This window comes from Ambystoma mexicanum, chromosome 5q (assembly GCF_040938575.1).
Source record: "Ambystoma mexicanum isolate Mex_15411 chromosome 5q, UKY_AmexF1_1, whole genome shotgun sequence".
In the NCBI taxonomy this organism is placed as follows: domain Eukaryota; kingdom Metazoa; phylum Chordata; class Amphibia; order Caudata; family Ambystomatidae; genus Ambystoma; species Ambystoma mexicanum.
Genome location: NC_090933.1, coordinates 672,631,088 through 672,658,329, shown reverse-complemented (window position 1 = coordinate 672,658,329; position 27,242 = coordinate 672,631,088). Strand labels below are relative to the sequence as shown.

General features: G+C 45.4%; 1 protein-coding gene across 3 annotated transcripts in view; it reads right to left on the bottom strand.

Moving 5' to 3' along the window:
• The window catches only part of TRIM55 (tripartite motif containing 55), a 508,360-nt gene that overhangs the window by 251,009 nt on the left and 230,109 nt on the right, over nucleotides 1–27,242 (bottom strand). For all 3 annotated transcript variants that reach the window (XM_069621126.1, XM_069621125.1, XM_069621127.1), the window contains 2 exons: nucleotides 22,236–22,258; nucleotides 22,018–22,142 (listed from right to left, as the gene is read on the bottom strand). In XM_069621126.1, the coding sequence (XP_069477227.1) occupies nucleotides 22,018–22,142; nucleotides 22,236–22,258 (148 nt within the window). The remainder of the gene's footprint in view (nucleotides 1–22,017; nucleotides 22,143–22,235; nucleotides 22,259–27,242) is intronic.

The window sequence follows — 27,242 nt, the reverse complement described above, 5'->3', positions numbered from 1 at the left end:
GTTCACCATTCACTCACCCGACTGCCTTCCCGTACTCGAATCTGAACATCCGAATCTACGCAAATGTTGAAAAAACGAATAATCTTCCCAAACAACTAACCCCCGACACCTTTGACTCATGGCTCAATGCATCTCTGACGCAGCTCACACCCCCTTGCAAACCATCAACCCGCCGCGGCCTCTTCCCCAGATGGTTCACTCCTGAGTGGAAGATCACTAAACAACTATATAAATACCTGGAATGCAAATGGCAGAAAGACAAAACCCAGGTGAATAGGGCCACCTTGACCCGACACCTTTATCAGTAAAAGTATCAGTACAAGGCCGAAATCCGGAAAGCAAAAAAAGCCCACTACAACTCCCGAATCCAAAACTGCAAAAACCCAAGCAAAGAACTCCACAAAGTAATCTCCGAATTCACCCATCCGGCTTGCAACACGACCGTTCCGACTCCCACACAGTCACTGTGCGACTCACTCTCCCTCCACTTCTTCACCACCGCTCTCGAAAGAACAAATACTCTTGCCACCAACCTAGCTCTCTTACATCCTCCAAGCAATTCTCCCCCCATACCGGCCACCCCACCAGATGCAACCATTACGCAACCAACGTTTGATTCCTTTAGTCCAATATCACCAGAGTAATTTCACAAACTTCTATCTGCCCGCAAACCATCTGGCTCGCCACTGGACCCTTGCCCTGCCATAACCCTCAAAGTAATTTTCACTTCCACCTGCGTAGGTGAACACGCAAGATCCATCATAAATACCTCCCTTTCCTCTGGTATCTTTCCCGAAGCATTCAAAACGGCTTATCTCAAACCTCTAATTAAAAAACCTTCGCTCGACCCTCTCGAGCCCAAAAACTACCGCCCCCTCTCAAACACCAGATTCCTTGCCAAACTCATTGACCGAACTGCCTACTCCCAACTAAATGCCTTTGTCGAAGCCAACAAACTCCTAGACCCCGCTCAATCAGGTTTCAGAGCCCGTCACAGAACTGAAACCACCCAACCTCAATTTGGGATGACCCTAAAATGACTGCAGACTCTGCGGGATGCGCAGCACTAATCCTTCTTGACCTATCCGCCGCCTTTGACACAATCAATCACTCAATCCTCCTAGACCGCCTCCACTCCCTAGGAATTCGTGGAACCGCTCTTAAATGGATAGCTTCATTCCTCAAGGATCGGTACCAAATAACGATACTCTCCAACTATACCTCCCAAGCCCAACCAGTCGACACGGGAGTCCCACAAGGAGCGTGCCTTTCCGCCCTCCTGTTCAATCTCTACTTAATCACCCTCCCACCAATAATTTGTGCGCATAACATCCTGTGCTACAACTACGCTGACGACACTCAGCTAATTTTAAAACTCCTGAACTCAAAACCCAACTGCAGACCTGACCTGGCCTCCTGCCTCCTTGACATAGACCTCTGGATGACCCAAAGCCACCTCCTGTTAAACCCCCCCAAAACGGAAATCATGGTGTGTGGCAACCTGGAACTTCTCCCACAACCACTACCCTGGCCATCCGCCATGGGCAAGTCTCTGACCCCCTCCAGCTCAGTGAAAAATCTAGGATGCACCGTTGACTCTGACCTAACACTCTGCGCCAAGTCAACAACGTCTCAAAGTCCTGCCACTACCACCTTAAAACCCTTAGGCGCATCTTTCCATATCTCTCCTTTCCCAACAGACTCTCCGCGGTCCAATCAATTGTTATATCAAGACTGGACTACGCAAACATCCTACACCTCTGAGTCCATGCGTACCAACTGAATAAACTCCAAAGGGCACAAAACGCGGCAGCCAAATTGCTTCTTGCGCTTGGCCCAAGAGACCACATCTCCCCAGCCCTTGAGACGCTGCACTGGCTTCTAGTAGCCCGCAGGGTGACTTTCAAAACCTTGTGCATCTCCCAATGAGCACTGCATAAAACCGGACCTCAATATCTTCAAGACAAGCTAAAACCCTCCACCCCACATCCGCCAGACTGAGGATTTAATGGCTTTCCGCAAACTGCTGAAAACCTGGCTCTTCCCCTAAAAACCAACCTGTACCAAACTAACCCAAACAGACCAACAGCAACTCAATGACACCAATCCATCAAACCTCCTCATGCGAGAAACTGACAGCTAACGACCCCCAATGTAATCTAGAAGGGCAAACAGAATTAAATTAATAAAGTAGATCAAAGCAGTGAAATGGTTAATAAGAGTAAATCATACGGGAACAGGAAAGAGATTTAAACTCCCGAAATGGATAGAATGCATGCGGAGTAAACAAAGTGAATGGCATAGATGAATTACTTAGAACAGATAACTATATAGTCTGAATGAATGTGGGCATCGAATGAATATGTAGACCGGATGAGTGCATGGAATGGATGAACATGTTGAGTGGATGAGTGTGTAGAGCGGCTGGATGTGTAGAATGGACAAGCATGTAGAGCGGATGAGCGCGTAATACAGGGAAGCGAGTAGAACGCAGAAGTGCGTAAAACAGATGAATGTCCAGAACGGATGAGCGTATACGGGATAAGTGTGTCGAAAAGATGAGTATGTGAACCTGATGAGCATGTAGAGCACATCAATATGGATAACGCATGAATATGGAAGTGTGAAGAGTGTGTAGACCTAACAAATGTATAAAGCGGAGGAGCGTATAGAGCAGAGGAGTGTATAGAGCGGAGGAGTGTATAGAGCAGAGGAGTGTATAGAGCGGAGGAGTGTATAGAATGCAGGAGTGTATAGAATGCAGGAGTGTATAGAATGGAGGAGCGTATTGATCGGAGGAGCGTATAGAGCGGAGGAGTGTTTAGAGCGGAGGAGTGTATAGAGCGGAGGAGTGGACAGAGTGGAAGAGAGGATTGAACGGATGAGAAAATGAGCGGACAGGGCGGGTTAATGGATAGAGCGGATGAGCGAAAAGAGTGGATGAGAGGATAAAACGGATGAGAGAATGAGTGGATAGGGCGAATGAATGGATAGAGCGGAAGAGCGAATAGAGTGGATCAGAGGATAGAACGGACAAGTGGATAGAACAGATGAGAGAATGAGTGGATAAGGCGGATGAGTGGATAGGGCAGATGAGTGAATGGAGTGGATGAGTGGATAAAGCGGATGAGTAGATAGAGCGTATGAGTGGATAAGTGTACAAAGTGAATGACTGTACAGAACGGATAAAAGTATAGAACAGATGAGTGTAGAGATGTATATATAAAACAGAATATCGCTGCTGAATGCGTGAAAAGCACAAATCCTTAAAGCTGATGACTACGAGGAGCAGATGAGTGCAGGGAGCAAATGAGCATGGAGATCAGATAAGTGCGTGGAAGGGATGAATGCATAGAGGGATGAGTGCGTAGTGGGGATGAGTGAGTAAAGGGGGTTGAATCGCGTAGAGGGATGAGTGCGTAGAGAGGAAGAATGCATAGAGGATGAGTACGTAGAAAGGATGAGTGCGTAGAAGGGATGAGTGCGTAGAAGGGATGAGTGTGTAGAGGGGATGAGTGCGTAGAGGGGATGAGTGCGTAGAGGGGGTGAGTGCCTAGAGGGGGTGAGTGCCTAGAGTGGGTGAGTGTGTAGAGTGGGTGAGTGCGTAGAGGGGGTGAGTGCGTAGAGGGGGTGAGTGCGTCGAGAGGATAAGTGCATAGAGGGGGTGAATGCATAGAGGGGGTGAGTGCATAGAGGGGGTGAGTGCATAGAGGGGGAGAGTGCGTAGAGGGGAAGAGTGCGTAGAAGGAGTGAGTGCGTAGAGGGGGTGAGTGCGTAGAGGGGGTGAGTGCGTAGAGCGGGTGTGAGGATAGAACGGACAAGTGGATAGAACGGATGAGAGAATGAGTGGATAGGGCAGATGAATGGATAGGGCGGATGAGTGAATAGAGTGGATGAGAGGATAGAACGGACAAGTGGATAGAATGAATGAGAGAATGAGTAGATGAGAGGATAGAACGGACAAGTGGATAGAACGGATGAGAGAATGAGTGGATTGAGCGGATGAGTCGATAGGGCAGATGAGTGAATAGAGTGGATGAGCGGATAAAGCGGATGAGTGTTAGAGCGTATGAGTGGATAAGTGTACGTATGAGTGGATAAGTGTACAGAGTGGTTGAATGGACAAAGATGATGAGTAGATAGAACGTATGAGTGGATAAGTGTATAGAGTGGATAAGTGTATAGAGTGGATAAGTGTACAGAGTGAATCAGTGTACAGCGTGAATGAGTGTACAGAAGGTATAGAACAGATGAGTGTAGAGATGAATATATAGGACAGGATACTGATGTTGAATGCGTGAAAGACACGAGTGTTTAAAACAGATGCGTGCCGGCAGCAGATGAGTGCGGGGAGCAGATGAGTGCGGGGAGCAGATGAGTGCAGGGAGCAAGTGAGTGCAGGGATCAGATAAGTGCGTAGAAGGGATGAATGCGTAGAGGGATGAGTGCGTAATGGGGATGAGTGCGTAAAGGGGGTTGAATTGCGTAGAGGGGTTGAGCGCGTAGAGAGGAAGAATGCGTAGAGAGGTTGAGTGCGTAGAAGAGATGAATGTGAAGAAGGGATGAGTGCGCAGAAGGGGTGAGTGCGCAGAAGGGGTGAGTGCGTAGAAGGGGTGAGTGCGTAGAGGGGGTGAGTGCGTAGAGGGGTTGAGGGGGTAGAGGGGTTGAGGGGGTACAGGGGTGGAGAGGTTGAGGGTATTTAGGGGGTGAGTGGGTACATGCTTGAGGCCGACAAGAGTGCACGGGGCCATAGAACGGACTGAAGCGCATAGAATTGCGTAACGTATAAAGTATGGTTTGGAACGCAGATAACGCTTAAAGAGCATTTAACCCACAATGACTGGAGTACACATGTCGAACTAGAGCGCACAGAACAAACTCGAATGCACGCAGCAAGCCGGAATGCATGAATGCGTGACCGAAATATATGGAACAGACTGGGATGCATGGAGTGGATAGGAGTGCATGGAACGGACTGGAGCATGCGACGTATATAGTATGACTTGGAATGCAGAGAATATCTGAAAGGGTATATAACCCATCTTATCCCACCACCACGCTTACTCTCTCCTTACATCACCACTCAACTAGAACACAGTGATACTATGACACCATTCGGTATAACTGTTCTCATACCAACACTAGCCGCTCTCTCCACATCATTCCAAGTAATCACTGCTGGTAACACACCCCCCAGCCAGGCGTTCTCCTCAGGCCTAACGCAGCCACATCTGCTCTGGATAAATCCTGCCAGAACGAACACATACTCCTGACCTCTCAACCAGCACACCTACCGCTAGAATGCAGTTATTACACGGATACCGCACGACCTGCACACATACCCGGTGCCCACACGCACCCTTTTGACTCTCTCTACTCTCTCTACTGATATGAACTTCGTTGCCCAAGGGCGTTCAACCTACCAGCGCCTTCAGACCATACCAATGGTATATAAGGCGCTATATAAATGCAAAATAACAATAACAATAACCAGCACCAAAAGCCTCCCAAACTCTCCTACCATTGCCATAACCTGGTCTGCTCCCACAGATATAAAAGCATATCATCAGCATATAGGGATATGCAGTGTCTAGCCCACACCATCTGAAGGCCCACAGCCTCTTCTGAAAAACACTTGCCAGAGGCTCGATAACCAGCGCAAAGATCAGAGGGCACAGTGGACACCCCTGATGCGTACCCTGCGGCAGTTGCTATGGCTCTAGACCACCACACTAACCTGCACTCTCGAGGTCGAGTCCCCTTGCAGGAGCCTCACCCATTCCATAAATTGAACCCCCGTCCCATCTTATGCAGCTTTATGCATTAAAAATCCCAAGTAACTGAGTCAAAGGGTTTTACAGGTCCAAGCTGACCTCTGCCACTTGCACCGATGCTTTTCTATATTTACTCAGGATAAGGAGCAGCCATCTTAAAGGCAAGGTGTACCTACCTGCTATGAAATCAGTTTGGTCTGGATGCACCAGACCCTGCATAACCAGCACCAGGCGACCTGCCAGTAGCTTGCCCATGGTCTTGGTGTGTAAGATACTTTAATCATCAACAGTGGGCAATACGAGGAACATGCTCTCTCGTCCATGCACTCCTTCGGTAAGAGTATCACAAGCGCTTCAATCATCGAGTCTGGGAACTTGCCACGCTCCCCTGACTCTAGAAAAACCTCCAGGAGGTTAGGTACCAACAACTCCCTATATGCTTTATATACCTCCACTGTAACCTCATCTATCCCAGGTGTCTTACCCAGGTGTGATCTTTCATCTGCCAATTATACCTCATAGGTGTCCATATCATTCCCCAGGTACTCCCTCCCTTCAATACTAAAGGGAGTTTTAATCACATAAGGTTACAGTCATGTGTTAGCTTACGTGTAAATGTTTAAACAACACTAACAAATAGAGTATGTTGCTTGTGACCAACTTATAATGGTCGAGTTCATTACAAAAGAAAGTGGGTTGACAGTTTGCTCCTACATCTTTGTTGTGCTGCTATAGGTATAAGGCCACGACATTCAACTCTGTCATTTTGAAATACAAGTAAAAAAACAGAAGCTGACTCTATGCTATGTGCCCTTGGTACATTTGCTTACTATTAACCTTCTGAAAAGGTATAAAGTCACTGATACCTGTATTCACTGGAGGTAGATAAGTAATGTATTGCAACAACAAAACCAAGTGTTTCGCCCACCAACCTTTTTCAAGGCTATAACTTAAAGATACGTTTTCTATCAAATGCACCCTCTATGCTATTTCAAGATTATAAATAAAAGATAATGTTCATCAAATGTCTAATATCCTGCATTAACAAAGGTTCTTGTTCCAAAATTTAGTATAAGCATGAGGCTAAATTAATATGCCTTTCAAATGTCTCCTCTGGCATGATTCCATCAGTTAAGGTGGTCTATATACCTCATTAGGTGCTACTTGATATTATCAAATGAAAGTATGTTCTTCGCCATGTATGGTCGTCAATTTAGTTGTGTTATTCTATGCTTATCTGGGTGTGAATCATCCTGCCATGATCAGCATTTATTGGCGTCCTGCATGTTGAACACACAGAGCGCCAATATATGCTCTAAATCTGAGATTAATCATACCTGATTTGATTCAGTTTGCCTGAAATGTGTGCCAAGCATTTAATATGTTAAATGTGATTTGAATCTACCAAAGGATTGTTGTAGTATATATTTCAGGTATGGCTGTTTGCACTTTAAAAGATGTTTTTGGTGATCCTTATATATGTTTGCAATTTGTTTGTTGAAGAAATAATATTGTAAGACTTGGGAAACAATCTTTCTTTGAGCTTTAAACATGTTTACAATAGGTAAGTAATAATATTGTAATACTCTGGATATTGTAAGTATCCCTGGAGAGTGTTTCTCTTGGAGAGTGCAAATACTGTTCATATAGGTGTTGTCTGTGTGACAAGATTTTGTTGATTACAATGAAGGCTATAAATTGAAGGCCTGTGCGTGTTTGCACCCTTAATTTAAATTAAAGGAAGTACATATTTTTTCTATAAACAACCATTAAGCTTTGGCCCACATCTTTTACTCATTGTTGAGGTTGATGATGTCTGCTGTGTGATTGATTTCTGGAAGACCATTGGCCAGCATTAATTTTCATGTAGTTGTGAATGATCGAGTGGTGATGGGGTCAATAGTGACGCCGGCAAGGTTGCTGCGATACAGTGTCCATGATGTTGCTTGTTAGCAGCGTAGTTGGTGGTGAGTGATGATGGCCGGGCTGTTGGGAGAGAGAGGGGTGAAACACATATTTGCGGGGGCCTACCTGATATTTGAGGAGCAGGGGCTCGGGTCCTGGGTCCTTCTTGTCCAAACAGGTCCATACTGCAATTGACCTTTTCTTTGTATGCCCTTTGCTTCAGACGCCTGGGTGAGAGATCTCATTTTATCTAACAGTTAAGAAAGGAAAGGAAGGGGTAGGGTGGGGTTTAGGTCATGTGACCTAGATCCACTTGCACCATCTCACCAACTGCAAAGGGAAAGAGGCTGGTGGGGTAGTTAATTGGGAAAAAGAGTGTCATAAAGGCAAAGCACCAAAGATTAGCAGTGATGGACAGGTGGGTGGGGCCTTGCTAACATGCACTGGATCCACTTGCACAAGCTCACCAACTGCTACATAAGTTTGAAAGTGGGTGTGCAAGTGTGCGGGTGAGCGTATCTGGTTGTATGCATGTGAGTGTGTGAAGTGCTTGTTTGGGTGTTTGAGTGTTGTTAATGAGATATGATAAATGAGAGTGTTCAAGTGTATGAGTGAGCGTGTTTGCATTCATTTATGTGTGTGTCTGATTGTGAGTGAGGTGTGTCTGTGCGCTGGGCTGAGTGATATCACCAGCACCATGAACGTACAGTAGCCTGCTGGGATATATTGTGGATACAATTACGAAAATGATTTTCTGTACCAATTTTGGCACATGCAGTATGAAAAAGTCTTATGTAGAGAAATGGTGTCATGGTGTCATATATCATAGATGCAGGGCCCATAAGCTTGTGTTTTTCAGTGACTGTGCTGGCATACATTGTGGGAATCATCATGAAAGTGTTTTACAGAGGCAATGTTGGCATATATCTAGGCACCAACAGCACAAAATGTGTTTTATAGGGTCATGCTGGCATATATTCTGGACTGAGGCAAGATTATTATGTTCTTTATAGTGGTTGTGTTAGCATATACTAATGCCACCATCATGAAAGTGTTTTACAGTGGCAATGCTGAGATATGTTTTGTCACAGGAAGCATGAATATGTTTTTCAGATGGCCATTTTGGAATAAATTGTAGACTGAAGCATCATGAACATTTTATTTGCAGTCACAGTGCTGGCATATATTGCGGGTATATATATATATCATGACAATATTGTACAATATCTGAGTACTCTTAATGACCTAGTACCCATCTATTTGTTTAAACTATTGTGCAGCCATTATTTCCCCTTGCACTTTCACTCTTCCCCCTTGCCCTGCCATTCCTCACTCCTTGTACTGCCATTCCGTCCCTCATGTGCTGTCATTCCTTCCACGATATGTTGTACAATGATCCTATGTTCCAGCCATGTTCATTAGCGTAACGATATTTGCGCTGGTGCTAATAGCACCACCCCAACCCCATTTGGTTTGATGGGGAATGTGGACTAACCGCCCCTACAACTCAGGATCCGGTGCAAATTGTGCCTGATCGGTTTGCGGCAACGCAAATAGCACCGGGATACCGCCCAACTCGTGATGAGGCCCAATGGTATTCTGTTTTACAGTCTTGCGAAAAGGTCTGTTTTTGGAGTGCTATTATAGCTGTTTTGGAGCATTTTGTCTTTAAATAATAGTGAGACCACCGTATCCCCCTTTACATTGCCTAAAAAATGTCTTCTACATTCACTTCGTCAGACATTTTCTTCTTCATGCATTTACTACTTCTTACATTTATTTCGCCTGCATCCTTACATTGTCAAGGTGGCATTGGATATGGTAAGGTTAGCTCTAAGGATAAGGTTGCGGTTAAGAAGGAGTTATGGGGAAGAATATGGGTTGGAAAAGAAGTGGGGTACAGGGACGTCTCCCTGTAACGGCCAAGTGAATGTTAGAAGAAGCGAAATAAAAACGCAGTAAAAGTAAGAAGAGGTAAATGTGACAAAGTGAAAGTATGGCGAAGTGACTACAGAAGTAAAGATCAAAAAAACACTGCTGATTGGGCTACTTCTAACCAACAATCTCGACTTGGTGATTTAATTTGCATGATGGGTAAAGTCTGCCTAACTCAAAATGTTAGCCGTGGCATGCTAACCCTGTCATGCAGCTAATGGGAAGCACATGTGATCTGTAGCCTGATGTTAGCATTAGCAACCATAACTTGGCAGGCACCAGTGAAGCATACAATACATGACCGCCCATGGCCATTGTTTTTTGATTCGCCACATTCAACATCAAAGATAATAGTATCAATATATTTCCAAACAATCGCTCTGTTGTCTAGGCGAATTTCCCAGTGCTGAATTCTGGTGCTCTTGCCTCTCACGGCCAACCGGGAAAGAAGTACCATACTTTTCTGCACGCTCAAGCAAAAATTGGAAGTTGTATCCAATTCAACTAGCACTATAAGATTGATATTTGTCTGGTGACCCAATACAACTAACATCCACAGCTGGATATGTTAATTCAAAATCAAGAATAAATGGACTCCTGAAAACCCTACTCTTAACTCCTGAAGCTCCACACTCTGTGGTGAAACAGGTGTAGAGGTTTATTATTGTGAAGAGCTGCTTTTGAAACAAACTGAAACCTGGATACAGATCTTACAAATACAAAATGAAGGAACTGTGCCACTAATCTCAAGACACCAGATGACTACTATAATTTGGATATTGTACAAAGGTTCAGATTATGAAATTATAGTAAAAATATGAAAAAATCATTTAATTTACTCTTTGGCACATGATATCTAAAGATTGTAATTCATAAACATCAAAGATAATTTTAAAACACTTTGGAGGTCTTTATGGAAAAATAACACCCACCTGGTTAGGTGGTATTTGAATCTGTTTGGGTAGAAAATTTGAGTGAAGAGGAATCATAACATTTTCTCTCCCTCCTCATGCATGATATAAAATGGGTTATTTGGCATGTTTAACATGTTGCTGTTTCTTTTTTCCCTGGTGCAAGAGAAATAAACCTGCCAGAAGACCCTATCCAGTGTGATGACTCCCTCAACCAGTGGTTGGACTTTCTTGGATCGCCCTTCAAGCTGTTGGTGGGTGGGATTTCCTGGGAATCATTAACACAGTGGGTCCTATTAGTACCCCAAAACCACATTGGCCACAGTACGACCAGCAAACATCAATTCTTAATTTGGCCAGTGATTTACTTGCAGCCACCTTTTCTCTAATTACACATTCCATTGCAGCATCAATGGATCTAAGGTCCTGGACCTGATTGACGCTGGACACCTAGAACAACTGTGATCCTGTTGGAGGAGTTGAGCAATGGGTTCATTTCCCTGCTCCACTATCCTTCTTGCAATTGGGCAAATTAATGTAGGCTGAAACTTAGTTTGCTGCCCAGAGGCAGCAAATTGCCACATGATAACGTACTCACCAACAAGCAAATTGTTTCCAGTAATTATGGAACATGGCCCATTGTGCAGTAGTTCTGCTGATTTGTTGAGAATAATGTTTGATGTGCGATGCATGAATGATGTTAAATTAAGGCAAGTGGATGAATGGCTCAAGAGAAATAAATTGCTTACAGAATGATCATGTCCCGGCTCGCTCTCAATCTCAACATGAAATTTGAGATACCTAGCACAAGAGCAGAGACTGTGACCAGACGGGTAAACTACTCCTGGGGAGAAGTGGATCCTCATACCACAAAATAAATACATAAATGCCAGAAATTACAAAGATAAACCACCTGTCAGCTGCAACAGAAATGGAGGTCTTCTAGGTTGACACAACACCAACGGAAAATTATATAGAGGAAACAAATGTTCTTCTCACACACTGTGAATTAATGATACATTGGGCAAATCTGGCTAACAGCTGCTTCAGAAAAGGAATGGTGCTAAACTGAAGATGGCCCTGGCTCAGGCAACATTGTTAATCTTCCATATCTGACATATGGGCCTATTGGTATTGTATTAAAGGTGATAATTCAGCGTTACATAGAGGGCGCACCTACCACCTTTTAAAGTAAGCAAGGATGGACAGGGCACCTTCCAGTGGGGAAAACACATGGGTACCCAAACAAACTGCAGTCACACCATAAAAGAAGGCCTTGTGGGGAAAGGCATGGGTAGGGATGCATCGTGTATACCATCGGCCCAAGGGACCTTTTCATAATTAGCACGAGATAGGGAAACAATATCCTTGGTAAACACGGACAGCAGGGATGCCCCTTGGCCGGGCCCTGCCAGAGAAACCGTATTCTGAACACATGATCAACACCCCACGGGCCGGGGGGGGGGGGGAGACTGAAGGAGCTACGACAACACTGGGTGATGTAATTGCAGAGCAGAAAGCCAATCCAGTGGGCACACATGGGTAGAGGGGAAGTGGATCTTAGCCAGCGACCATTCACATGGCCGCTGCTGCCCATCAGCAGGTGGCTATGGGAAGGAAACATTGGACAGAGTGGCGCTCCTGGGGGGACCAATCAGATGATAAGTCTCTGTGTTCCTGGGAGATGTCCAGCCTTCAGAGTATCCACCAAAAGGTTTGTGAAGGCCGTTATCCAGCATATACCATGTGAATGTCTCCCTTCCCACCAGAAGCAGGGTGTCTCTTGTTCCATTCTCAATGTTGCTGACCAATGGCAGTATAATAAAGTTCCGCCGGTCAGCACAAATGTTGTTTTACTAATTGGAAACTGTCCCTGAGAGGGGTGAGAAACAATGTGGCACCACATGGGGAGGCGAAGAGTTGGGATACTGTTGATCTCTTTGCTCCAGTCATGTTTCACTAACCTACGTTTAGCACTAAGGATATGATGTAGCCTAGCCAGTGAGATTCTTGGGAAACATTGAAAATATGAACACACGAAATTGCAAGTGTTTGTAAGTGTCTTGACCATTGTGTTTTATAGTGTAAAACTAATGTTTGCTGTATGCCCAGATGTCAGCCCTCATCAATCAGTTGTAGTCCACTGTTCTGTTTGATCTGTGCTTGCCCAGCTGTAATAAACGGCGTTGCTTCTTGCCCGGCGGGTGCTCCTTTTTTATTACGATTTTAATATGGTGTAATCAGAGGACCCCAGAGTACAGTATAGTGACATATGGCATACAGAGGACCTTAACATATAGATTAACACACAATGATTACACAATGGGGAGAATCCTCTGCCTCAATCAGAATTCAGTGTTTAAATTGTGCCAGGACTGCCCTTCTGGTTGTGTTGTATACAATGCTAGCTGTGCCGCTATACTGTCCTCAGTGCAGATGATGTCCCGGCCCAACCCTCTCTGAGTAACTGCTTCTGATGCTTAGCAGAATGCTTCTGGGTAAGTAAATTGCACTTTTTGCAACCGTTTAATAATTCTGTTTCTGGCTGCTGTGTCGCATTTGAACGTATGTATTGCATTAAAATGCATCATAAGGATCACCTTTGCCAAATTTCTGCAATCTTGTGTGCTTTGCCCCCTAGCGTAGTGTTCACCTCTGCCCCAGTTCCAAGGTTATTAGAAGAAAGTATGCTGCAAACACTGCACAACTGAACGATGCAAAAATGTTTTTAAAAAACTTAAAAAGAGCGGGATCTTTATTGTAAGCACTAATGTGTTTCCAAGTAGCACAGACTATTTAAGGAATTAGGCACTCAAGGCTCTTGAGTCCTCAGGATTCCGTTTTGTTGAATCCAAACGGTTGAGGATCTGCTTTGTTAACACATTTACACACTTAATAAGATGTAAACGTGCAGAGGATCTGACTTTGAATTTCCCGTCGAGTGCCAGTGGACATATTTTAGGCAAGTTCCATTGAACGTATAGGAACATTTAGCACAGATTGCTTTCCCCGCGGGGTGCCAGGGTTATTTTATAAAAAGTGCTCATTACATCGATGGGATCACCAACTTTAGCTCTTAACGTGCTATTTGGTCCACTGCGTTCAATTTTCATCTTTTACAAAACATGTGAAGAGTAAAAACAGGTAAAATCTCCTCTACTCTGAGCATTTACAATGGAGTCCCATGAAATACCACTTGGTTGTAACTGGTGCTAAATTAAGGCAAATTACACAGGTAAAAAACTGCTAAAAACCTGGTTATCTAACCAATATTAGTATAATGTTCAACTGCTGAATATGTAAAGAATGCTTACGAGCGTAATGTATGATCTTTGTTTGTAAATAACTTCTTTGTCTGTTCTCTGTACAAGGTTTTACCAATGCCAAAACTGTCTGTAACCACGCCGACACCCATGGTCTGGGCGTTTAACAAATGTATATATATTTTTTTAAAACAGGAATCCCTTCCTTTTGTGCCTGCATGAAAATGTCAAGCAGACATAAAACAATGAACACTTTTAAGCAGTGATAGAAGTGTACCTCAAAAGTAGTGGAACTGTGACTCGGCGCGGGACAGGGTAGGAAGGAAAGGAGCAACTTGCAACACAATCTTGAAGGGTTGCAGTCATGCTGGTTGACAGCCAATTGAGTTGAAGTAGATATCAGTTTAGCTGTAAATGATATCCAATGATAAAGTGGAGAAGTGTGCTTTAACTTCACTAAGTACAGTTCTGGAATAGTGAAAATGTTTGCAAAAAGTACAGCAGCTGTTAACAGTAAAAAATAAAAGTAGTGGAACACCGCTCCCGACTGTTCCTGCACACTTCAACCACTGCTTTTAAGAAGGAGGAGATAAGCAAATATTGATTGCATTTTGTGCCCCTTCTTCTCATTCAAAATGATTGAAAATAACCCTGAGGGGTAAACCAAGGCATGAACGCATTATGCCTTTCTTTTACAACTTGGTTTACTGCTCCTATGGCTTTAAAATGGCCCTCACAGAGAGAGCATGATCCCAAGCCAAAAGCCACCCAAACTCTTCCAGACGTTTCGCCAGCAGAACACTTTAGGACACCAGGAGTTCTGGTACGACAAGTGATGGACTATGACACAAATTATTGTACAAATTAACTGGAGATCACAGCAATGTCAAAAGGGATGCCACCATGAATTGAATGCTAAATTGCAGAACAAAGTGAGATCTCCTTTCATGAACCATCAATTTGATGGGCATGCGGGCTCCAGATGGTAGAACACACCCACCCCTGATATTGAATCCCCTCCCTCCCAGGGAGCCTTATTCGTTGGTACATCAGACCCTGGAATCAATGCATCTTCAGTAACATTCCAAATATACCTCCCCAAAAGCAAGAGGGAGAAACACTGCGCATTACAATCCAAGCCAAGTCCTTCACAAGCTCCTTGTCAACAATAATACATGTAACTACTCTTAAACCCGTGATCTTGTCAGATCCAAACGATGGAACAAACCAGATTGCCGGCTTAAGCAACCCACAATATATTGCAGGACCTTAATTCTATCAAGAACAATATGCCTCCTTGAGTAATCTCTATATGAAAGCTTTGAGTGAGTAATCTTTGTGGGGGGAGGGGTAAACACGAATACTCCAGTAGAAGTGTCAATCCAGAGCACTGTGGAGTTGATTTTACTGCTTCTGAGTGAATGACTAACCTTTTCGAAGTACTATATGCCCTGTTGAAAACCTTCAATGGCTGAAAGAGGTCTGGGCTGTCCTGTTTGCCTATAACATGACCTTTCTCTGAATACACATTTCTTGGAGAAAAATTCTGCTTGATGAGTTCGTGTTTCTTGATCACTTCATAGATTTGAGTAATGTAACATATAATTAATTCCTTTGTGTTGTTTCATGGGAGCGCACTGAGATCCAGACACATTTTTGCACATGTTGTATTAAAGCTCCATCGCCTCCGGCCGGATCCACCCATGCCGCACGCCAGTAAAGAGACACTGCAATGAAGCAATTCATGAACAAGATCAGAATAAATTAGTAACACATCAAAGGAACCATAAGAAAAACCTACATTGAAATCCTTCAAATATTCCATATGTGACTCACTTTTAAAAGACTTTCAGCCAAGAAGATTTAAAAATAAAGTATACCGACTATCACTACATGATAACAACAAACCCTCTCTGCTCAAAGCCAGCTTCAGGCTAACAGGACCATCCCTGGACCCGGCTCGTCGATAAGGAGAAAATGCCATACTAAAGGGTTTATCTATATCAACTTTGGCACCAAGGAGCACCATCTACCATTCAGCAGACTGCCTCAGCAAGGGACTACCCAAGTTCAACCATGTCACCTGATCGAAGTACGATGGCTCCTCATGCAAGCGTTTCTCTTTTTCAAAGCATGGCGCATCTCCTGCAAGGATATGTGGATGCAGTCTCTGGCTACCTGGCACTATCTCAGGTTGCACCAACACACCAGAAGACAAGCCAAGAAATGATTCAGGCCCCAAAAGTGCAAGAGGGAGAAGACAAGCAGGAAGGAATGTTCCAATTCAAGATCTCGATGGCAGACATCAACCCACTGCACTTCAGATCCACTCTGAATCTTATGCAAAAGACCAGCGGAAAGGAATGTTCAGGTTCCAGATCCTGATGGTGGTCATCAACCCACTGCACTTCAGATCCACTCAGAACCTTATGTACAAGACCAGCGGATGGAATGTTCAGGTTCCAGATCCAGATTGTGGACATCATCCCACTGCACTTCAGATCCACTTCGAACCTTATGCAAAAGACCAGAGGAAAGAAATGTTCAGATTCTAGATCCAGATGGTGGACATCAAACAACTCCACTTCAGATCCACTCCGAACCTTATGCAAAAGACCAGCAGAAAGGAATGTTCAGATTCCAGATCCAGATGGTGGGCATCAACACACTGCACTTCAGATCCACTCCGAACCTTATGCAAAAGACCAGCGGAAAGGAATGTTCAGATTCCAGATCCTGATGGCGGTCATCAACCCAATGCACTTCAGATCCACTCCGACCCTTATGCAAAAGACCAGCGGAAAGGAATCTTCAGATTCCAGATCCAGATCGTGGACGTCAACCCACTGCACTTCAGATCCACTCAGAACCTTATGCAAAAGACCAGTGGAAAGGAATGTTCCAATTCAAGATCTCGATGGCAGACATCAACCCACTGCACTTCAGATCCACTCTGAATCTTATGCAAAAGACCAGCGGTAAGGAATCTTCAGATTCCAGATCCAGATCGTGGACGTCAACCCACTGCACTTCAGATCCACTCAGAACCTTATGCAAAAGACCAGTAGAAAGGAATCTTCAGATTCCAGATCCAGATGGTAGAATTCAACCCACTGCACTTCAGATCCACTCCGAACCTTATGCAAAAGACCAGCTGAAAGGAATCTTCAGATTCTAGATCCAGATGGTGGACATCAAACCACTGCACTTCAGATCCACTCCGAACCTTATGCAAAAGACCAGCAGAAAGGAATGTTCAGATTCCAGATCCAGATGGTGGACATCAACACACTGCACTTCAGATCCACTCCGAACCTTATGCAAAAGACCAGCGGAAAGGAATGTTCAGATTCCAGATCCTGATGGCGGTCATCAACCCAATGCACTTCAGATCCACTCCGAACCTTATGCAAAAGACCAGCGGAAAGGAATCTTCAGATTCCAGATCCAGATCGTGGACGTCAACCCACTGCACTTCAGATCCACTCAGAACCTTATGCAAAAGACCAGTGGAAAGGAATGTTCAGATTCCAGATCCAGATGGCTGACGTCAACCCACTACACTTCAGATCCACTCGAAACTTATGCAAAAGACCAGCGGAACGGAATGTTCAGATTCCAGATCCAGATGGTGGAACTCAACCCACTGCACTTCAGATCCACTCCGAACCTTATGCAAAAGACAATCAGAAAGGAATGTTGAGATTCCAGATCCATATGGTGGACATCAACCCACTGCACTTCAGATTCACTCCGAACCTTATGCAGTCCACAAAGGAGACCTAGAACCACCTCTTCAAGAAGCACCTTTGCCCCAACTAGAAATCCTGCTTACTTTACTTCTTGCCCCGATTCCATCCTACGTACCCTCCCCTCCCTCCTCCCTAAGACCACCCTGCTCACACTCAGCCAGCTCCTTCTTCCTCCTAATATGAACTTTTTAACCTCCCATTACTTTTGTTTGGTTACACAGATCCACACACTGTGCATATTCAGCACTCTCCATCCATGTGCACCAATCCCGTACTTATTGCAACTGTTCCTCCAAAACAAAGGTCAAGAAGCCTTTTTGATTGTCATCCCTTTAAAAAAAATCTTTTTCAATAACATTGTCTCTCACGCTCTCTTTAATTACCTTTGGCTCTCCTTTTGTCTCTTTCTTTTTTCTCTTTCACTCTGCCTCTTTCTTCACCATCTGTCTCTCTCACTCTCTCTTTTACCTCTTCTCTCTTACTCTCTTTTTCTCTCTCTCATGCTCTCTGTCTCATCCTTCTCTCCCCGACTCTTCCTTGTCACTGCTTTTCACTTTTTCTTTATCTCACTCTCTTGCTTTGACCACATCTAATCACTCTCCCATTTCCTTTTACTCATTTTCCACCCTCACTTGTTCACCCCCTCTCTAGCTTTCTCTCTTTCTCTATTTCTTTTGTATCTCTGTCTTTCTTTCCTTTTCTTCTCTCGACTCCACACTTTGGACCAGATTTACAAAAAAAATGTCAATGGGACTTTCTCACTCTTTTCCTTTTATTGTTTCATTGTTTCTTGCTCACTCTTACTCTCCCTCTCTCTCTCTCCCATCTCTCTCTCATTTTTGCTCTCCCTCTCTATGCCTCGTCTGTCTCGCTCAATCTCATTTTTCCTCTCACTTTTTCTCTCTGTCTCTTACCCTCTCTCTCTGCCTCGTCTTTCTCCACCTTCCTTTTCTGTGCCCTCTCTCTTCCTGTGTGCCTTGGCGTCTCCCTCGTTCTCTCTCTCTCTCTCTCACCCCCTTTCACTTTGTTCACATCTAAGTACACATTTGCTCTTTTATACCATTCACACCATTTAAAGCTGCTTTGTGTTTATTCATGCATATGCACCAGAAAAGTTCCTTCTGCTTATTCAATACTTCTGGGACTCCAAAGAGTTCATTTATGGAACCCACCATCTCAATTTAAAATCAACATTTCTAAGGAAAAGTGTCAACTTTCAGGTGTCACAATATTGGTGTTTGTTTGATTACCTAAGCATGCATAATGGGAAATATTATGATTCTCATTTACATTGAAGTGATAAATCTAAGGGACTGTGCATAGTTTGTATTAGCACCATGGGTGGGGGAGCCAGCCAATCAGGTGGCTAGTAACACTGGCTTAAACCGCCAGTACAAGGTCGCTTTCCAACCTGCCTGACAGCCGGCTCTCCCCGCAGCCATATTACGCCCCACCCTCCATCCCATTTTCTTTTTCTTTCACCCTCCACCACCCCTATTTATGTTATTATGGTGGCAGCGGGTGCCGCCGCCACATCAGCTCCTATTGTTTACCTCCCGCAGGCCACCATGGAAAGGGAAGAGAGGCTCTGTACAGAGTCCCGCCTTCCCAGTCCATGGTGGCCATCTTGGAAAAGGATGTTCCTTCCTACACCAGGACGATGCATCCTGCTGTAGGAAGGAAAATCGTTTTTTTTAGCACCCCTGGGTTACAGCTTTGGCAACCTGGGGTGCTAATGGACTTCATACCCCGTTCGAGGGGCTGAAACAGGGGATAACGGCCCGGAGCCCTCGTTATCCACCCTTGCTTTGAGCAGGCCGATAACTCGACCTGCGTGCTGTTATCCCCCATTCCAGCTCCTGGAACGGGTGATGAACGGCACAAGAATATATGTGCCAGGGCTCAAATATGTTCTAGCATGCTATGACACATCGGGTGTGCAGCTCCAGGCCCACTGTTGACACCACCCATGGCTGCTCCATGCAGTGTCAACATATTTGGGATTAAAGTTGCATCTCCCACTTGTTCACTCAGGGTGATAGATGCACTGTGTGATTTACAGATACCAATTAACATAAAATATTAGTTGCGTCTTGAAATAAAATACATGTTTCAGTGTTTCTTTAAAAGATATTGGGCCTCATTACGAGTATGGAAGTAGCCATGACCTTAATAAGGGCATGGCTGCCTCCATACCGGGTTTCAGCTCCGGGTTCCTTCAATGAGGAATAACCGGGCCATTCCAACATTGGAGGACCCGGTAATTCCTCATTGAAAAAACCCATCCCCATTCCCATTTGAGCCCCCATAAGGCTCAATGGGAGTGGGGAGGGAGCTAATAACGGGCCTGTTAACAACTGGTCTGACCAGACGTCCTGAGCGGGTCCCGCTAGGGGACCCCGTAATAGGGCATCCCGTAATGAACGGTGCCGGTCCCGTACCAGCACCCTTCATTACGGGAGCGCCAGGGTCGTAATGAGGCCCATTGGCTCTCATTACAGTTTTGCCGGTATCCCACTGGTAAATCCGGTGGGATACTGGCAAACAGTATTACCATTGCCTGCCTCCTGATATGCTGGAATTACCGGCATATTACAGGTGGCAGGAATTATGGTAAATCCCCATTCAATGAAGTCCAATAGGGCTCCATGGGGGATTGCCAGTATTACTGGCACCATTAATCCTGGTGCCCGTAATACCGGCAGTTTATTGACAATAAAGTGCCTGAGTTAACTCCGGAAACATGCTGGTCACCGGAATTACCAGCACGTTAATTCAGGACCAGCAAACGAATGAGGCCCATCATCTTTAACATTTTGCTCTGATCCTATTGGTGGAAAATGGAGCATGTTAAGCCTTTATCCACAAAAACAGCAAAGATTCAACATGCTATCCTCCTATAGCAAATAGATGTAGAATTGCAGGCAAAATCATTAATGAACTGATGAACTTGCCTGTCAAACACTGCAACAAGATCTTATTTCATAGGTTGACACTCATGACAGGCACTACTCTTCGATATTGGCCTTTTCACTGAACTTGCCCCTGTGATGGGGCAGCTGGCTGGTGACTGTCCTGTTGTTGTCAACCCGTCCTGCTGGTTATAAAAGTATAGAATATGTATCAGTGTCATGCAGTGTGTGGGCATGGATAACATCAGTGCCCAGCATTGTCACCTTACAACTCACTGGGCCTCACTATGACTTCGGCGGTAGCTGTGCCTGTAATACAGGCACGGCTGCCGCGGGTCTCATTTTGCCAGTCCCGGTAATTGCCCATTTGCGGGCACCGGAAAAAGGATGCTCCCCATTCCCATTCGGCACCATAGGGCAGAATGGGGAGGTCGGATGCACCAGCACCGTCTACAATGGTGCCGGTGCATCCGACATGCTGTGTTTACGGGTGCCGCTCTGCCTGCCAGGTCTGACCTGGTGGGCAAAAAGGCACCCGCGAGCACAACCCGTAGTTTGCCGGTCTGGGAACTACAGTACCGGCAAGCTTACCGGTACCGTAGTTCCCAGACCGGCAAACATATAATGAGGCCCACTGTTATTCATGAAAATGGATAACTAGACCTGCCCTACTAACCAGGGTCATCAGGTTTCTGAAAAACAACGAGCAAGCCCAGGATGCAGATGCCCTGGCCAGTGCACACTGTTGTTGGTTGTTATATCACTGTGACTGAGTAACAGTTAAAATAATGAAGTTGCCAAAATAGCACAACATAATGAAGCTGGGCTCAGAAATAAGTGCTGTGGCTGAGCCCTGGCAAGCACTCCCACAAATGAGGCACTGCTAAGGGAGCAGTAAGCCTGTGCAGGGCCACCACATCCACGGTCGGTCCTGCTGGATTTTTGCTTTTTTTCTGGCTGGTTCAGTAAAACGCTAAGGAATGGAGAGCTGAAAGATTTCCAATGCCATTTACTGCCCCAGCCAGGCATTCTGCTGAGATCACCACTGCACATACACGCACACATGGTTGTAATGCGGCTGCCATACACAAAGACGGCAGCCAACGTCACAGTGGTTTGTCATGAAATCATTCTACATTTGTAGGTGTAAAAAAACTGATGCAATCAACATGGATTCCAGAGGCTTTGTCCACATACCGAAATTTGGGCGGGCATGCTCTTGGTCTCCTTGTGAGGAGTGGGTAAGCAAGAAGAGCATATTTCCGGCTCAGTGAGCTGCCCTGCAGAGGAGGTGGGCGCACCCACATGGCACAGCTCTGCATGTTCATCCGCCGCCTTTTAACAGTTCAACAAAATGGAGCCTGCACCTATATCATAGCACCATTTAAGGACTGTTGCTGAAGCTAATTAAAAAAGATATTATTCAGGTGGGAAAAATCACGATATCAGTGCATCACCCGGAAGGAATACAATCGTTACTACATCGGCAGCTCTGGAGCATCACCATACAAAATGGGCACCCCTGCGGTTTCGGAAAGCTTCCGCACGTGGCAAGGCAGGCCTACCTCTGTAAAAGTCTATTTCTCGGATTATCCGCTCTTCTCGGCTCAGGTTGATTATGAAATTGTTCATATTTTCGTACCCGGGCTCCATCTTCTCCATCTGCAGTTCTTTGGAAGCTTCGGTGATTCTGTGAGGAGAGACAGCTGCGCGTAAGTGGAGACTTATAAAAAGCAGGCAGTCAGAGGATAAACACAGAGAGACGCCGAGGCTGTGTACTTACTTCTGCAGCAAAGCTTTAGCGTTCTGCGAGGAGGAAAACAGAAAAACAACACGTGTTAGAGGGCACCCCAAACAGGGAAGGCAACATGTCTGTGGATAGATGCACAGTAAACATTGGACTCCCCCACACCTTCCACCGAACCCCCATTCAGCGCCGTTCGGTCACTGGTATATACCGGGAAGTATAGGAAAACAGTGCAAAAACTGGACCTGCATTTCAACCTATATCTATAATCTGCATGTATACATTTATATTGATTTCCACTTATCTGTGTAGAGGAATACACTCTCAATGTGGCATTATCCTTTTCACACCAGCCTTTACAAGTCAAAGGCCCAATACATGACTGATTGTTCCAGCTCACGAGCGGCCTTCTAGAGGCACAAGCCCAACACCTGGATGACTGGTTCGCCCCAACCTCACTTTGGGATCAGCCAGACAAATGGCTTCCTCTGTTTCAGTCCGACCAGCCTTTGAGAGGTGATCATGAAAATGTGGCCAACAACCTGAATCATTTTTTAAATACAATTGTCCAACATGTGGCTGACTGCCTCTCCTACCCCAAGCTGAAACATGGATGGGCATGATGGCCAACAGGTTCAGCCAATATGGACAACCAGCTCTGGCTAAAACATACGGGCCTTCAGTAGGTTTGCACATGCCATGACTGGCACTACCCCATCCTTTCACACCTCTCGGAAAGCGACTCAACAGTGTTTCTTTCCCTTGCCTGTTTGCTTGGAGTTTGCAGAGCCCCATTTAAATCTGTTAGGCTGGGTTATGTGGGGGTAACTTTTGAAGTATATGGTTCTTTGTGAAGGAACCACAGGTCAGAAACACAGTTCAAACGGAGAAGAGATTCCAGAGGCGAATGTGTAAGCTGTCCTGCTATTCCAAGTGCTTCCTTCTTCCTATGCCGGAGGAAGTGATATGGATGTTATGAAAGCTTGCAAATACATGATTTTCTTTAGCTAACACGGTACAAGCGATGCAGTATTGAAAAAAGTGGACACACCAATTCTAAGTTAAAAAACATCATGCGTCAGAAGCACAGGCAATGAAAAACAGGATAATAATGGACACTAAAGGTTGAACCCTCAGGATTGGGATTCTGATATCTTAGCCTTAAACATGAGTTCGCCACTTGACCAAATTATGTGATCCACGCTAAAGCACCTCATCTCCCTTTGACTTGTTTTCCTTAGGTTTTGAAAATTGGCAGAGCTCAGAAGTACGCTAGAGACAAATGACAATAACAATGGCAGACATCACCTCCTAAGTGTCTATGGTGCATGATGATCCACCAATAACTCATAACCTGGGCCAGACAGGGTGGAATGAGCAGGATTTAAGATGTGTACTCTCAGAGTGATGAAGCACACTTCAGCCATTCTATTGTGAGTCCCATCCTCCTTTTTACCCATAACTCCCAGGAAGGGAGGTAATGCACACTACTGGTGGAGGCCATGCAGTTCTCGCAAAGGTTTGTGAACTTGTAAATGCCAAGTGCACATGAACGTCCATCAAAACACTGGGTTCACCGGGTGGGGGTTTCTCAAAGGTGAAGCCGTCGAAGCAAATGCCTTTACACAAGCAGATTCCTCACAACCACAGAATTGGTGCCTTGGGGATATTACTGAAGAGTGAAAGGTGAATTCTGGAGTGCATCTCTGATTGCTCAGAGAATCACTCTATCTGCAACATCATTCCCCTGTGCCTGGTCTGACCTCTCGCAAATCGGGCACTGGAGAATGTGTAATGGAGACAGTGTTGTTTCAGACTGCAGCTTGCATTTCCATCCTTAAAATTACTATCGTAACAGCAGAATTCACATTGACAGGCACTTTAAGGCTTGCACACCAGGCACTCACAGGCACTCCAGCTACATAGCTGCTGAAAATCAACATATGGGATTGCTGGGAGTATGACTACTCATATACCCATAGAAAGCTGGCCGTGCCCCTGAAGCCAGTCGTTCCTCCTGCATGGAAATCCCCCTAGTGCATGGGTCTGCAACTTTTTGCTCTCCAGACATTTTGGACTACAATTCCCATGATATCTGGCTATTCACTATGCTGGTTTCCTTATTTTAAAATGTTGTATTTATTAGGTATTTATAATGCGCCTATACACAATGTGGTTCGAGGCGCAACAAGACAAGAGGGGGGACGGGGAAGACAAAAACAACAGTCCTACTAGGCCTTATGACATTTGTATCATGCAAGTGCAGTAACTAGAAGTGCAGGGGAGAGGGAAATTGGGGAAGTGCCAGTCAAGACGGAAGGGCCTGTGAGGAAAAGTCAGTGCCAGGAGAGGCCACGTGGACAGAGCCACAGGAATGCATACAGTGCAGGCGGAGGAAGGTCCAGGAGCTAAGTGCAAGGTAAGGAGCTGGGGGGGCTACAGAGGTGCAGGCCCAACCAGTCTAGTGTGGGGGGGGGCCCAGAGGGCAAGTGCAGGTTGTGGGGTGGGGCCAGGGGAGACCAAGTGGGGGTAGACTGGACTAGCGGGGCCAGTCCAGAGGCAGAGGGGACATTGGCAGAGGAGGGGGAGAGTGAAGGAAGAAGAGAAAAAGGATGGTCTTGAGAAGCTTCTGGAAACTTAAGGAGATCTGGCTAACGTCTGAGAGGGGCAATAAGGCCGTTCCAGAGGGAGGCACCTGTGGAGGAGAGAGACGTACTCCCATTCTCTCCTTGGAAAAATGTATAATCTGCGGAGAGTTAGAGGTAAAAGACAAAAGGTGTTATGCTAACCTGGTCTCTGTGGACGCGTTGGGGCACGGTTGCAGCCGTCCCTGAACTTGAATCACCCCCTTCAGGCCTCTCCCTCAGTAGAAAAGCTGTGAGTGGTGGTAAGTGGTGATACTGCTCCTGTGCTTCACCCCAAAGTACGGTTTCTGTGAGCATACGCCGGCCCATAAAGCTCACCTGTGAATTATGGAAGATAAGCTCTCCATCCTGCTACTTCTGGCAGGGGCGCGTCGAATGGGATCTAGTTCCTTCACTGATCCCTGATAAGGATTAGTCCAGTCCAGCTGCGACTATGCTTCTCCTTATGATTGGTAAGTCTTTTTTGAGCTCTTGTGATGCTATTCGTTCTGTTCAATGTCTTTATATGTTGTTCCTATTTATGCCTGCAATAATGGCTCTCTTCTGTTTTCTTCCCTTAGATGGAAATTCAGCCTCAATGCAGCTGTGATATGCGAGACGCGGCCGGATGGAAGATGGATGCTACCGCAATGTTCGACAGCAGGTAAGTGATGGTTAAGGGAAGCGCAAAGTATGGCAAAGCGCAACCTTAAACGTACTGTTTTTACGATGTCTAACCTTGTCTTCTGTTTTTCCTTGCAGACGCTGCTGTGGACGATGGAGCATGTCATGCTGCGGTGCCAAGATGAAGATTACGGCATTCCAGAAAGTGTAAATATGAATACTTGGTTCACTGAAGAGATGTACAGGTAAGAATAGCTTCCCCCAGTTGGTAAGTATGCTGGCAGGAAGCAGAATGTCCAGGAAACAGGATCTTCAAATGTAAGTCTGACCTCAGGCGACGGTGAGCGTTACGCTGCTTGCAAGTGCAGAATAACGCAAAGCGTCTGTCTTGAGGATCGGGGCAGCTTATATAGCTGAGATCGTGGGCACGCCCATTAGGGCCGGTTTACCAGCCACACCTTGCCACTCCTAGAGTGTGAGCACGTGCAAAGGCAATCCATTAGCAGCCACACCCAAGAATACACTTGGGGCTGCTTAATGGATGGAATGTTCAAAGTTAATGCATCCTCCTTAATGGATGGAATGTTCAAGGTTAATGCATCTGAAGTGCTATGTCCATAATAAAAGCTTTTTGGTGTTAAATGGATGTTCTTGTTCACTTTTGTTCATGAGCCTGGTGCCAAAGGCGCCAGGACAGTGTCCACCCAGGTCTCCTGTGCATGTGACCCCTGCATGCCAGTGCCCCTGACTTCATGACCATGACAACACTCCTCCTCAAGGTCCCTCTCAAGGGTGGTTCTCCTCCAGGTCCTAGTTTGGTGGTAGTATTGCGATGGAACTGTCTGATTAAACGTAGAGCATGGACGTGTTCACTGGGTTCCCAAGTTCGGTCTTGAGGTCCGTAACCTTTCCAGTCAATTAGGTAATACAATTTTGATCGAACCACCTTGGACTCCAGGTTGGATTTGCCTTCATATTCTGGTTCTCCATCTATTACTTTGGGCTCTGGCGGAGAACTAAGCAGTGTATTGGACTTTGTTGGTTTGAGGAGCGAGACATGAAATACAGGGTGAATTTTCATGTGAGATGGTAACTCCAATTTCATGGTGACAGGATTGATTATGGACTTTATAGTATAGGGGCCCAGGTATCTTGGGCAGAAAGACCTTGGCCCCTTAAGGGGAATATATTTGAATGCTAACCACACCTTTTCTCCAATCTGGTAGGCGGGAGCTTCCTTCCAATGTCGATCAGCAAACAGATTGTGTTTTTCCTTAGCCTTGGTCAGATGCTCTGTCGCCTCCTTAAGAACCTCAGTGATGGTTTTACGCATGTTTTTTATGGCTGGCATTTCCATGGTATCGGGTGGATGAAATACTGATGTCCTCGGATGTCTTCTGTGCACAGTGTAGAATGGAGTTTGCCCTGTGCTTGTGTGAACTGAGTTGTTGTATGCATACTCAGCTATCCAGAGTATATTTTTCCAACAATCCTCAGACTATTGCAACATACACCTGAGATATTTCTCTAAAGTTTGGGTGGTTCGTTCAGTTTGCCTATCAGTTTGAGGGTGATGGCTTGTGGACAACCGGAGATCGATTTTGGCAATCGTACAACACTTTCTCCAAAAGGCAGAAACAAATTGTGTTCCACTATCACATACTAATATTGATGGAAATCCATGAAATTGAACAATTTGCTCTAGGAACACAGAAGTGAGAGTTGACACAGTTGGGAGTCCCTTCAGAGGGATGAAATCGGCCATTTTGGAGAATAAATCCACAACGACTAATAC